The following is a 15,199-nucleotide window of genomic DNA, read 5'->3' as shown; positions in this document are numbered from 1 at the left end:
TTTTCCATGAAACGTGACTCATTCGGGGGCACATGCCCGTACATTGCCCCCATCCCCCGCCGGGATTTGGTCTCGTCAATTACAATATTCCTGCGAACACTATCCCTGCTCGTGCATGACTGTAAGCCCACTGCCACTTTTTGAGAATTTTCGAAATGTTGTACATCTGTGTTTTATAAATACCTACTTAAGTTTATCTGAAACGTAACATTGAATTCAAAAACTCGACGCGATCGTATGGCTAGAGCGATTGGATAGGTGGAGCTGCTGACGATCGACCAACAATGATCTGGAAGATGTCTTCACCGGTCGTATCTCAAGGCGATATCACCATCATAGCAATGCAGCGATGGTAGTGTACTATATAGTGTTTGAACAGAAAAAGAGCTATAAAAAGGGGAATTATTTCAAAGGGTGCGCAAGGGATAGGAAACTGTCATAAATCATTATAGTCAGTAAAATCACTTTTCAGACCTAGGAAAACTGGTAAATGAGGTCAAAGTATTGCAACATTGAAGTTAAAGGCCCAATAGTTGTATCTTTTAGCATTATTTTTGTGCTTTATTTTCAAACTAAAACAAGTTCGTGGGAATGTACTCATTGAGGGGTGTTTATACAAGTAGAATAAACTGTCCACTGGGACTGCATGTGCAATTTTGAGCAAGATAAGTAGTAAACGTTTGCCCAAACATAAAATGCTTTAATATATATACTTTTCAAACCTTATCACCAACAGGAACTGTTTGGTCTTGACTTTTATATGTCAGAATAATACTATACTTGAGAAAGGTGGTCGAATATTCTCTATTTTACTGACTTACCTTTTTAAGTTTTTGGATCATTTGTGCTGAAACACAAAAACATCAACGATTATTCATATCATCAAAGTATGTAACGAGCTCGAGGAACATAAAAAATCCTCATTAAGTGTGATGAATGGTATTAAAGCCCCTGTAGCTGTAACTCTTGTAATTTGTTAACCTGAAAAAGGCGTTCTATTTTCTCTGGTTTTCTTCAAATTCTACAAATTTAAAGGATAGACTATTTTACTACTGAAAATTGGACAAGTAAATTAAATTTTAACCATTAATTTGATTTCCAGCCATTTTTAAAAATTGGTAATATTACGGTACAAAGAAAACAAAGCATATGATGTCCCAGTGGCAGTGGAAAACATTCGACACTATGCATTGTATTGGACTACTCTGTTGTTTCTTTGAAGATTCCAATGCATACATGCACTGCGTACTGTGTGTTTTTGCTTTATTTGCATAACGGCGCCATTTTATGTTTGGGCAAACGTTCATTACTTATCTTGCTCAAAATTGCACATGCAGTCCCAGTGGACAGTAGGCTATATTCTACTTTTATAAACACCCCTCAATGAGTACATTCCCACGAAGTTGTTTTAGTTTGGAAATAAAAGCACAAAAATAATGCTAAAAAATACAGCTATTTGGCCTTTAATTGTGTCTTGTTAGCCAAAATGGTCCCAATCTCTTGTAAAATATAACAGCTCGTCAAAGAACATGAAATGGGTTTCTAGTGTTCTTGGTATAGTGTCCCTAACAACTACTTGGAGCTTTTACAATCCTTAAACATCTCGCAATAGCTAACACCATAGCGAATATTTGTTTCATTTTGAAGTTCCCAATGGCCTCATAAACACCCAACACTGGTATTCATAGCCTGCTGCCCTTCCAGCCACGACCCAGCAATATCGCTAGTACATGCAACAGACAAAGATTTTTGTGCAGTCCGAAAGTCCGCTTGTCATTGAAAATGAAATTCATTTTTCAACGATACAAAGCCAGAGTACACATAGTAAATAGGCTGTGTTGGCAAGCTAAATACTGGATATTTCAACTTATAGGATGTGAAACAAGCATGAGGTTGAAAAAATACAAAGAGTAAAAATACTGAAAAAAGATCAAACTTTTAATCTAATATTGTTGGATTCATTAATATTAGACCGTCTGATAGAGGGGCAGCATATGAAATGATTTTTGAACGTATTGAGAGAATATAAAACGAATTATAAGATTTCAAGCCCGATTCCTCCAGCCCCTCCCTGCTGTATTTGTGAATGCAGCCTTAAGGTGAAGTACTACGAATTACGTCAAAATTAAGTTGTGGTGTCATTTTCTTGAAACTTTGCACAAATATTCTTGGAAGTTGTGCAAGTGCAAAAATGAAATAAAAAATGGAGGTCACCACGCTCGTTTCCATGGAAACGGACGTTAAAATGGCGTCGATAGAAATAAATAAAAATGATATAATTCACTTAAACTAAAGAAAGCAATTATAAAACGCTTAGCAAATGAGTTAATTTTAATAAATACCAAGACTTAAGATTCATATCTATCGAATGTATAGTTTTCATGATGTTTGTGAAGAAATTTTAACATAAGTATCGATTACAAAATGACGATATCGAAATTATATCACTACATAATTTTCGAACTTTCTTCCTGTCGCTTTGAATGGTGTCATTTTGACTAAACTTGGCGAATAAACTCCTGACATAATACCATTTAGTTTACACTTTTAATAAAAGGGTGTCACCACGCTACTTTTTACAATATCTCCAGGAGAATGGGTAATTTGCGCCATATAAATGGGAGAGAAATGTTAATTTTTCGCTCATATTGAATAAAAACCAGCTTCCTATGGGGTCAAAATATGACAAGGTAATAGGTCACATGTATTTCTAAGACACTGGGTCAAAAAATTAGGTAAAAGCGCAATTTCAACAATGACAGGTGATGTTAAATACATGCGCTACAAAATAACCCATTTGCGGCAAGCTGGAGTTAAATCTGCGCAGAAACGTTCTAAAGCCTGTGCGCGTCCGAATTCGTCGCCCTTTACCTTAATTGAAACTTTCTTCAAGACTGACATTTTTGGGAGCCAAACAGGAGATACATTTTCTTGTTTCCACCAACTGGTCTCCAAAACAGTATTAAATCCATGTAGAATAAGCGCTGTGCCGGGAAATTTACAATTCCAAGTGTTCCCTTTCAATGTGTTTCCTAGTGAGGGCGCAAAACAAGGGTATGCACACGGGACAAATGAGCACAAGGTCACTGAGACTGCCCGTACTTATCATAGTATAATATATCGTAACCAAGGTCATACATCACATGCCCTTGTCAGTTTCGTCGATGTAGGCCTAAAACCAGTGTTCAACGCTGAGAGTTGTCAGCTGACAGTTGCGCGATCATGTGTTGCATGAGGATATGCCCGAAATTTAACTTCCCACATACGTGTATAGTGCACGATTTCAGGCTCGCAAGCCGGCTTAATGTTTGTTAGGATCTGTCTCATGCATGGCATGACTCAATGGAGCTTGTGACGGGACAAAATCAGGGGAAGAAACACTGAGAGAACTGCCCCGACTCATTCAAACTATGGCTGGCACATCCGATTTCCGTTCGAGGTGGTTTTGCGGAGAAAATGCATCAGTGGTGGAGGATACACAGCTGAGAATATACAGCGACTACTGCACAGCGAATCTGTTTTCTGCTTGTGTTCATATAACCTTCCTCGTTCTATTCTGCGCAGTTTTATTTCTCCTCGGCTGCTGTACCAAGCTGCGTTATTACCACCCGAAGAGCCTGATACAGTTTCCCGGTCACTACATTCGGTGGACGATATTGTCAACGCTCGGCATTGTGTTGTTGGGTGCCGTTGGAGAAGGTGTACTGACAGACGTCACAAGAAACCCTGAGACGAAGCCCAACCTGTACGTGCCGGACAGTGCTGCTTTGATCAACGTCATTATCGCTCTCGTATATTACCACCACCTAGAATGTTGGAACAAGCCTCGTCTCGCCTGGCTTCTTTTCATATATTGGATTCTCGCCGCCGCTGGGGAAATTCTTCGATTCATCAGCTTGACGTACAGCGTTGATTTCACGGTCGAAATATTGAAATTTGACCTTCTCGTTTTAACAATCTTGTTGTATTCAGGATGTTTGCTGATAGAAATAAATCTGCTAAGGTCGAAGGTGAGTGAAATAATAAACGGTGCAAGCACTTCCTGAAACATGCGCACCGCGCGTCTTTCGTTTCTCCGTAAAGTGCATTCACCAAATGGCGACCACATTGTTTAACAAACCGTCGACGCTTAAACACGAGTTATGCTATCGTAGAGGTCATAGGTGCGATATACGGCGTTGCCTCGCCTTTCACTGTTTATTTGGAGGAAAAAAGATTGTTGAAGAAAGAGACGGGGACATGCATACACAGACACGAATGTACTATATATAGTATTACATCAAAGTGATCAGGAAAAAAACAGCGCGTAAGGCCAAGAAAAATCATAAGTTTCTCGTCCTTGACATATTGCAAAAATGATGCGGTGACGCTTTCTTTTCTCTCAATATTTTTATTCTTCAACCGACAAGAACGCGCATAAAACATGAAAACAATATAGGAATGCACGCAGAGATAAATGCACAGCAGTGTTGCTTTTAGTATTTTTGTATAGCAACAGTTCTGCGGTTTGACTTTTAGTGCAGCAATGCACAGTATTGGCAGGTTAATATAACAGTGACATATGTGTACTGTTCTGAATGGAATGTTAGTGTCAGTTATTTTGTTAACAGTTCTGCTTTATACAGGACTGTGTATGCACTATCGTCGCGTATTTTTGAGTTTATTTTTTAAATTTTATTTCCTCACGAGCAGAAAAAAGGTTGACGCGGTGGGTCTAAAATTGACGCGAGCGAGGATGAGAAACAAACTTTTTATTCTTCCACTTTTTCCGCTTGCGTCAAATATAAAAGACAAGACTAACATTTTTTGTCGACACAGGTGTTCGGTTGGTGTTACCATGACAAGCCATACCCACGTGATCTACGGAAGAAAGCCATGTACTACAACTATGAATACACCAATATAATGTCACAGGTCACCTATTGGTCATTGAATTGGTTGTTCGTCCTCGGATACAAACGACCCCTTGAAATATCGGATCTCGGCTGTCTGCCGGAAGAGTATGAAGCCCACTACCAGTACAATTTATTCAATAAGGCATACGAAACAGAAAAGGTCGGTGCGATACTGTTCTTGGTACTATAATTAGCATTGACCTCAGAATAATGAAGTGAGATCACTTCTATTAAGCTACATGCATTTTCCCAGTGCGACGAAAATCGGGCCTTTTTATAAGAAATCTATCTTGACTTTTCAAGAAATAAACGGATGCTAATGCAATTAGACTTGGTTCAAGTCAGTGAATTAAAAACAAAAACAAAACTCATTTATAATAATTTTTCTTGTGTTTTTCCTATTTCATACCAACCTATTCGGAATTTGGCAGCCCAGGCCAGGTTTTTCCTGCGATTGAATGCATTACCTCTGAGTCTGCGCAGGAGTGAGTTAGTTTCTGCCTGATTCCGGGTGAAACTCCCCTGTATAGCGTTCACCCCCTCATCACGTCCATCCACTCTCGCGTTTCAAATGAAAACAGGACACAAATCATCGCGTTCACTCCACTCAAAGATTAACAAATCACAGACTTGAACCAAGTCTATAACAGTCCGGGTCAGCTCCAAAATTGGAGACGCTATACCATAATATTTTCCCCTCTCATTAGCCAATCAGCGGCCAGCGCGCCATCAGTAAAAATTGTATTTCCTGGCAACCTCCACATGCGTCCTTCGTTACGTACGCCATACTGTGTCGAACTCCCGCGCCGTATTCTGTCATAATGTCGAACAGTTGTGTGGCCACTCTGTCAAAACACAATTTCAAAATCGCGTACCAGTTTTATTCTGGCTAAGACAACCAAACCCCATATATCGCTGTGATTCCTAGACTCTGGCTTGAAGTTCTGCGAAATATAAATCGTGTACCTACACAGATCGTTCAGAATACCCCATTTGTATCGGAGATGGCAGCGATACAAATTCTACCGTATGGGGAACAGTTGTGTGGCCACTCTGTCAACACATTTTCAAAATCGCGTACCATTTTTAGTCTGCGTTTGACAACTACAAAACAGGTATCGTTTTAAAGCTCTGACATTGCTCTTCTTTCTTGCAAAATGTTATACGCGTACCTACACAAATAACCTTTATAACAGTATTTCTAATAGAGATGACGAACATCCACAAAATGATTCTCGGTACTTGAGCGAAATCGATAAACTGGGGGTAGAAATGAATCGTCAATATTTCGAATATTTGTTCACTAATCGGACTTCTTGTTGGACATGACCTTCTGCAGAACACGTGGATTATGTTGACTGTCGAAATTCGTCGAAATTCACAAGACAGGGGCTTAATAAGCGGCCCAAAACTGCCGATCACACTTGGTGGGTAATTTGTGACCCAGCGTGACCTGTACTTTATTAATGATGTAATCTGGTCGATGATTGGCTGAATGCCGGAATACATTATCATAATGATCTCCAATTTTGGAGCTGACCCGGACTGCATAATGCAATCGGCAGTTTGCTGTCGACAGATGGTAGTAACACTAGGCTTTTCCTTTTGTTATCGGTATCAATTTTGGCCCAAATCACTCGAAGACGGTGCTGACTTTAACAATTTCTGTGTGACGGTTTTCGCGAATGTTTAGCCACAGAAAGCATCTCGTCCTGTAATAAATATTCTATGTGGTATATCGTGACGTAACTGTAATTTTTTTTCTCAGTTTGTTGTTTTAAACGAAACTGAAACAAGTGTACCCATGATGTAACAGAGATCTGGCTATAGGAAGTTTTCTTTCACTTTTTCTGTTAGAGTATGATTTTTTGCGCACATGCAGACCTTCTTGTGAAATAGGCTTTCAAGAGGTCAAGAACTAGGCCTAATAGGCCCTAATTTCAATCCAGTTTGAATATTAATTTTAAGGCATGATCTACGGACACTTTACCCACGAAAATGCAATTGAGAAATCCACTGCCCGAAAGCGTTTACAAAGCTCACTGTATAATTTTAAAAAATCATGCATTTTGCCACTTTATGTTCACAACATCACGAATTTAAGCGTTTTACGTTCACGAAATCTCGCATTGTATAGGTTTACAACTCACAAAACGAAATCTGGCATTGTTAGGCAGTTTACAAACTCTCATATCGAATACTCTCGCAAAATCTCGCTCTGTACTTTCATTCTGCTAGCGGGGAAAAATTAATCGTCTCTGTGGGTTCATGGGACAAAGTAAAAGCGCAATCTTTCAGCAAGTGCTGTGCTTGTTCACTGGACCACAGGTTCACATACAATGGAGACATTGAGCCAGTAACCCAGGTCCCAGTTCAAAGGGCCATGACCATTTTATTCTCAAAACAAACATTTCTCGTTGAGGAATTTAACCTATTTTTTGACAAAAGTTGAAGCCTACGAAAGTATAAGTTTCAGATGACCCCATTCTGAAACTTTCAGACTGTAAACGATTCGTTGCATGATACTTCTCATTTTTTTTCGAGGAAGTGGATGAGGGGTTTAAAAACATAACAAAACACATACTTGGGTAACAGCATAGTTTTATTTCCCTCGGACCTGAGAGTCGCCCGAAACAATCTCTTTCCCTCGGCCAAAGGCCTTGTGGAACAGACTGTTTTGGGTCGACTTTCAGGGCCTTAGGCAATGATGTACGCTGTTTCTGTCAAGGCCAGTCAATATGTGTAGTCTACTGTACAGACTTTTCAATGACAAACGATTTCAGAATGGTGAGTGTGGTGCGTAACCTTGATAATACATAGTCAGTGCATCTTTTGGCGCGATAATGGCAATAGTGAACAGTAATTTTGCAGTCATGAGGGCCACACTATCGCGAATTAAGACCATGTTATAGGTGTTGTACAACACGCCACAAGCTCATGTCGGCGTTTTACATGCACTGCAACGATACATCGTGAGAAATTTACTCAAATTGCCGAGCGTTTTCTCCACAGCAGTCAAAGAAGTGCCAATTTCTTCCCCCAAAAAGCGAGAATGTCCTTAGAATACTGAATTACGTCTTTTAGCTGCACTGGAATCTTTTTTGTCGATGAGCTCTTCAAGTTCCTGTACTTTTCTTAATGAAAATTCTTGCACTTTTAGTCGGAGGCTCTTCGCTCATCGGCACTTTTTCAATAACTAACACGATTGGAACTAATTTGGGATAATTGGATCTTCATATTTTTCAAATTTCTCAAAAATGTTAGGCACCTTATTGCTGAATGTTGCAATATTACACAAATTACTCATGAAAAAAGAAAAGCAGATGAGCTCACATTTACAGATTAAACAGACTATCCAATTATCCCAAATTAGTTCCAATCGTGTTAACTATTTTCCCAGGGAAACGGTCTTTGAATATACCTGTTACGTCACTTTTTAAAAGTTTACGCAGCTGGGACTAGACGTGACGTGTTATTGCAAAAAGCGACACAGAATTGACATGAGGCGTGTCATAAAGCTAAATCCTTCCTAAAACCTGATGAGTTTCGTTTGTAATGTACGTGTTTTAAATATCCACGGCCCGTAAGTATATCGCGATGCGTAGACGGAATGCAAACACCATTTTTGAACCCGTAACCTTGCGGTCCTGACTACATGTCTATATGTCACCAACGTGGGCCCTCAAAGATAACCATCGAAGCGGTTCTTTCGATATCCAAAGCATAAATTAGGTGCACGCTTGTTTATATTAATAAGTACGTCATTTATGTGCTCTGTACGAGAGGTCAGATACCGGCCGTGAACGGGCACAGTAAAAAGCTGTGGTTATCACGCGCGTCCATCTATAGCCGTTTTTATTATTCATGTAAAAAACAACAGTGCGTTGCAAAACATGTGTCATTTATTATCTTTATCTTTTCTTGCACACAATGGATACAGTTCAGAACAGTCCGTTATAGTCGTTATCATGTCCGATGTCAGAATTACCATTGCATATAAACATCCTTGACTTGTGCATGGAAGTTAATCTGTGTTGGTAACTGATTTACCGTCGATTAAAATTTTGATCTGAACCCACTAGTTTTTGTCACCCAAAATTTCGGTTGCAACACTCCAACCCTCATCAGTAGAACAGCCCAATATCAACGCCGGGAACTTTCGGTCACCTGTTTATGACACATATTGCTTGACTCCACATGTTACAGGTTGTAAAGTGATTGAAGCTGTTTACTAAGTACTTAAAAGGATCCTTATCAAGAATTTGTACATTTTGCAAGTCCACAAAGAGAAAGGCATCACTGATCTTGTCCTCTTGATTCCGTGTCAGGCTAAAACCAACCAATGCCCTTGCACGGAATTTTATATCGGTGAAATAGATCTCTAAAAACTAGATTTCTTGAACACCGACGTCTTAGTTCTAATCTAATATTTCCCAACGTATTCACATTGAATCACCAAGCCAACCGAAAATTTCTGAGACAAAAAAACCAGTGTGTTGAGATCAAAAGTTTGATCCACAGACATCTTTCATTTGTTGTTTTCATGTCGGTATATAGTTGGAACTGACCGGTGGGGAAACAAACCTATTATTGTTTGGCCTTGCATTTTAGCCACGCATTTGGAAAGCGAAGTTTGCCAGGATAAATATCTATTCTCGCCATCGCTGTGTGTTACACAAATATTTCAAAGCCGCTTGTGTCTGAATCAGGTCGACGCAAAACCGTGACCATTGAAGAAGTGGACTCCTCAGCAATATGTCGCTTCATTCATGAAGGTAACCTTCATGGTTGGAACACCTGCAAGCTCTCAGTTAGGGGAAAATCCCTTTTGGAATTTCAATGTATGTTATCATAGAATGACAATAAACCCCCCTATCCATAGGTATATGTGCATCTATATGTGCACTCGCTATCGCTCTGGCATGTATTTCGTAAAATTGTCAAAATCTCGTGGTATACCATCATTGGGTGACAATTTGCTGCCGACAGGATTATGTTTTTGTTTTCTTATAAAACTGTTTCAAATTTTGATGGGAATTCATTTGTCGACCATAACAAGGGTCATTACACATGTGCAGGCTATGTTGACAGGTGAAATACTTGGTTTTTAACATGATATAGACTTTAGAACAAGAAAATGTACGTCTACTAGTCGATTGACTGAACAGAAAATGCTGAAAATCGCAAAAAGTTGCAGGTCATGGAACTTGAAAAGCATGTAAAATATCTACCTCTGTATGTGAAGCATTTAACCAGATAGATGAATGCCTTTCTGTTTATTGAACAGTGATGCTAAAATTCGGGCATAATGTGATCTAACGGTCATGTCATTCTGTTTTCTGAGAAAGGCATCACTGATCTTGTCCTCTTGATTCCGTGTCAGGCTAAAACCAACCAATGCCCTTGCACGGAATTTTATATCGGTGAAATAGATCTCTCTTTATTTATTTTAATGTCATTCTGTTTTCTGAAGTGACCAATTTTACGACAAAAAGCTACGCCATCAAAATATTGACTCTGATCTTTTTGTGTGTGTACATACCACAGAAAAGGGCGATACAGAAGAAGAGGGCGGTCTCCCTCTGGAGAACCTACTCAATCGCCTACGGTTGTGAAATGTTGAAGACTACGTTGTGGACCCTACTCAGCTCTACGTTTGGATTCATACCCGCAATCGCCGTAGGGGGCGTAGTAGCCTACGCCACTGACTGGCATTATGGCAGCATACAAGTATACGTAGGTCTCAATATTGCGAATGCTTTACAGATTTCATGAAAATTGGTTTGAACCTGAAGCATCTGAATGTCATTATCTACTTGTTTACTTCTAATATCCACCATCGTATTCTCGTTTTGGTCGCCATCTTTTGACATAACTTCGCAAGAGAATTAATCCTACCATTCTTTGGACTGAAATATTTTCAATAGTAGGTTGTCTCGCGCAGGCAGATAGCTCCTACTCTGTGGCCAAAAATCGTACAGACTTCCCCGGCACTTTTTTACCATATAGCATGAATTACACCATTGCATATGTCCATGTGTAACGTACAATATGCAAACAATCTCATGTGACTCTGCAGAATAAATTAGCATGTCTGGGGAACACAAGTGACCACAAAATGTCGAAAGAATTAGCAAAGATGTGCCTTGGAAAAAGGGAATCATTTTTTAATCTTCGAAAGTTCATGATTGAATGCCCTAGATAACTTGGATTATCTCGTCATCTGTGTGTCCACAACAACTACTAACAAATTTCTTTAAGAAAGTACACTCCAATTTACATGCACACGAATTTGTTTTACACGATTCTATATGGTCTACAGGTCCATTGCCACCGTTAAAGTATCTTCATTATCTTCATAGGTTATTGTGTGTTACAGTATTTTCATTACTTTATTGCGCAGTTCTGTCATTTTTGGAGTGTCTGAATCAATATCTCTCGAAATGTATCGTTTTACAACGTTCTGCTCAATCTTCAATATACGTTTCAATTTTTCTGCGACGCAATCCGAATGCGGCCAGCTAATGAGTCACAAAAAAGTTGATGTCCGTTAAACATTATCAAACCATACCTGGCCGAAAATCACACACCCAGTTACCGTCTTCTGTCGGGTCAACGTCATTTTGTTGTGCGATAGGATTGAATACGGCCTCACTCGGCCATGTAAAGAGCTGATGTCCGTTAACCTAGTCGTATTATATAATTTAAATAAAATCGACTGTTGATATTTTGGAAATCAAATCAGATATGATAGTTTCAAGCAATAATTTTCGCAAACATGCGCAGAAGGAACGCACATTACATCCATCACATTTCTTAAGATTCTGACACCTCCATAGCAAATGTCATTTCCATTTACCATCGCAATTTTCCACCATTTTCGTTTGAAGGACACCCCCATGGTGACCGTCACCGAATACTTTCGTAACGGCTTTGTCCTCGTTGGCGTCATTTTCATCGCTTCCGTTCTAAGGGCGTTTACGTTGGCTTATGGTGGAAATATAGGTGTAATGACAGCTATAAAGGTTAAGGCAGCTCTACAGGTAATATAGTTGAGTTATTATAACTCGTAATTTGTTTTATTTATGCCAATATTATTATTTGTACTCAGACATGCGTAGATTTTCATATTTTGAAGATGGCAATATATCAGTTATAGTAACAGCTTTCAATTTTAATTACTATTTTGTATGTATGTGACAAGACCAGATATTTTCACGGAAATTTGCGCAAAATTCTTCTTTACCATCTGTAATTTAGGAAATCTCTTTGATCGTAATTTTGATCGAAACCTACTGATATTTTGAACAGGAGCTATAGAAAAAGCCATAGGTGGAAACGCAAGCCCTATGTTCTTTGTAAATACGGTCCATCCATAATGGACAGTGATAAAACGCTGGTATCAAAATCTAAGAGGATCCAATAGAAACATTCCATGTCAACACCAACTGCAAATGAGAGGACTTCAGACATTCTTTGCAATATTAACTTCAGAACTGTAAGACGCAAAAGGGTGACTAATTCACTCGATTATCTCATTTGCAGACACTTGCTTACGAAAAAGCGCTGCATTTATCGACTTCATCATTGTCCAGTGGCGAAACATCTACAGGACAGATTATGAACCATATGTCAGTGGATGCAACAGCCTTGTTTTATATATTCTACTGGTTCATCTTTCTGGTCTCTATACCTTATCGGGTGAGATTCAGTAATGTTTCGATTGTAGTAAGACGCAGAGACTAACACTCTTCGTAGATCTACATCTATTTAAACTTCCATCGCTTGTATGTGTGTATGCATGTTTGTATCATTGTATGTTGAAAACAGTAATGTGAAATCATTTTAACTTTAAGATCATAATTGTAGTAATTGTATGTATGTATGTATGTATGTATGTATGTATGTATGTATGTATGTATGTATGTATGTATGTATGTATGTATGTATGTATGTATGTATGTATGTGTGTGTGTGTGTGTATGTATGTAAGTATGTATGTATGTATGTATGTATGTATGTATGTAAGACCGGCTTTATATGAGTTTGTACGCATTTTTACATCATACCATGAACTAGTTATCGCGCCGTTTATTTCAGGCCGTCGTTGTGCTTATTCTCTTGTACTGGCAACTGGGATTAGCTTCTTTGATTGGGTCATCGATATTCCTGTTTGTGACGCCCCTACAATATGCCATAACCGAGATCATGGCAAAAGTTCAACGCTACGTCCTCGTAAGTATCTGATTCGTTCCGCTTCCTTGAATGTTTAAGGAAAGTTAATAATGATGAAATAACATGTAAGAGACATGTGTGTATATATATATATATATATATATATATATATATATATATATATATATATATATATATATGCACACACATTAGCTGCAATATATATATATATATGTATATATATATATATATATGTACACACATTAGCTGCAATTATATTATATTATATATTATATATTATATATATATATATATATATATAATATATATATATATATATATATATATATATGCACACACATTAGCTGCAATATTTTTATTCGGTTCACAGCTTATATCCGATCAACGATTAAAATTATCGAATGAAGTTCTGATGGGCATCAAACTGTTGAAACTCTGCGGTTGGGAAAAAATGTTTTGTACCAAAATAGAAGAGTTACGCGAAAAGGAAGTTGTGCAAATGATAAAAGCCAGCGTGTACATAATCGTAACAAGTAAGTATATTACAGTAATACGTAATTTTCTTGCATTTTTTATAGAAGGTTGTTCGAGATAGTCTTGATATAAAGGCGAAGATACAAGGTTTTATATATTTGCGGTGCATAAAATTTAGTATGCAGTAACTATTAAGAGTACTCTTTCTTGACGACTTTGCATATATCCATATTCGGTAAGAAAGGCGTGTCAGCCATGATTAGTTGTGTATTAAAGGGCACTTGTTTTTGCGTAGCGATCCAAGTGAAAATTAGTAATTGGCTACCATACCATATGGTTACCGAATTCCTTGTAAAGTTGCACGAGGCTACAGGTCTACAGGTTTTGTATGCCTTCAGTCAGTCACCTGTCGCAATGCCTCATTAGAGAGATTCTCTCTCTTCTCTCACTACTCCTCTCTCTCTCTCTCTCTCTCTCTCTCTCTCTCTCTCTCTCTCTCTCTCTCTCTCTCTCTCTCTCAGATTTCGTTGCCCAGAGTGTACCCGTGGTACTAACCTTCATTGTAAGTTGTTTGTTATTTGTATACAATATGTTGCGTCTATCAGTGAATCATTATGCTAGTAAGTTATTGAATTCTAGTCTGACAGACGTCTACTCTTAACTAAAATCTGCACAATAGCATAAGGGCTAATGGTAAGCGCTATGCTTTCAGATTTTATGTTCCTACAGTTTTAATGTGTAATACCAACGTAGTATTTCTTCTTGCCATCAGAAATCGGAATATTATTGACGGAAAGAGACTCAGTCGCTGCTATTTCACTGTTGAAAAAACTGAAACATCGTGTTTACCGAATTATTCATAGTCCACAAGACCCATTCAGACTACATATATGCAAATGATCGTAAATTTACAATCACATTATTAAATTCGATGTACATAATAATTTTTCCATCGATATGCAGCATTATTCAGTATATTCCATTCTTTACAGTCATTTGCGGTTTACACTCTCATAAATCCTGACCCGCTGACCCCAGAAGTAGCATTCGCATCCTTGGCCCTGTTCAACCAGCTTGTTTGGCCGCTGTCAACGCTTCCCAGTTGCGTCAGTTACTTGGTGAATGCCTTGGCCGGCACCCGACGCCTACGAACGTTCTTCGCTTCGGCCGAGTTGGCCGAGTCGGAAAGTGGAAGAGAGCCACTCAGTCGAGGCTTTGAAAACGCGATGTCGGATGATGACGGCGACGATGATAATGGCGAAGCTGACGATGTTGATGACTTCATGTCGGTAGGAAACGCCATAGAATTATTGGTTTTGTGTTAAGTGTGTGATATGATTGCGCTTTAGTTCAAGATGTTTGTACTTTTGCGATGAAGTATGAAGTATTATTTTTTTATTTTTTTGTTATTGTTTTCATTACTTTTTTATGACGTAAAGTCCACATGTCACTCTGTCTTTGTTTTTACGCTGTTATCTTGTGTTTTGTACTTTGTGTGTCAAGTTTTTGTCATAGATTATATATTTGAATAATAGCAATGAGTAAGGTATTCAAATTTAAATTTAGTTTCGCATTCTTCTAAAAATGATGTCGACGATATAAATTCCCAACACAGTGCAAATACCATGAAATAT

The 15,199-nt window shown here is 38.5% G+C and overlaps 1 protein-coding gene across 1 annotated transcript in view; it reads left to right on the top strand.

Annotated features, from left to right (window-relative positions):
- Positions 1-2,983: 2,983 nt before the first annotated feature.
- LOC139117207 (ATP-binding cassette sub-family C member 8-like) overlaps positions 2,984-15,199 on the top strand; it is a 29,764-nt gene continuing 17,548 nt past the window's right edge. Inside the window, exons 1-9 of the mRNA XM_070680109.1 lie at positions 2,984-4,010; positions 4,819-5,055; positions 10,443-10,631; positions 11,786-11,938; positions 12,441-12,596; positions 12,996-13,130; positions 13,462-13,624; positions 14,087-14,127; positions 14,558-14,854. Of these exons, the coding sequence (XP_070536210.1) occupies positions 3,411-4,010; positions 4,819-5,055; positions 10,443-10,631; positions 11,786-11,938; positions 12,441-12,596; positions 12,996-13,130; positions 13,462-13,624; positions 14,087-14,127; positions 14,558-14,854 (1,971 nt within the window). The 5' untranslated portion in view covers positions 2,984-3,410. The remainder of the gene's footprint in view (positions 4,011-4,818; positions 5,056-10,442; positions 10,632-11,785; positions 11,939-12,440; positions 12,597-12,995; positions 13,131-13,461; positions 13,625-14,086; positions 14,128-14,557; positions 14,855-15,199) is intronic.

Source organism: Ptychodera flava, chromosome 18 (genome assembly GCF_041260155.1).
Source record: "Ptychodera flava strain L36383 chromosome 18, AS_Pfla_20210202, whole genome shotgun sequence".
Lineage (NCBI taxonomy): Eukaryota > Metazoa > Hemichordata > Enteropneusta > Ptychoderidae > Ptychodera > Ptychodera flava.
This window is presented reverse-complemented; position numbering and strand designations above follow the sequence as displayed.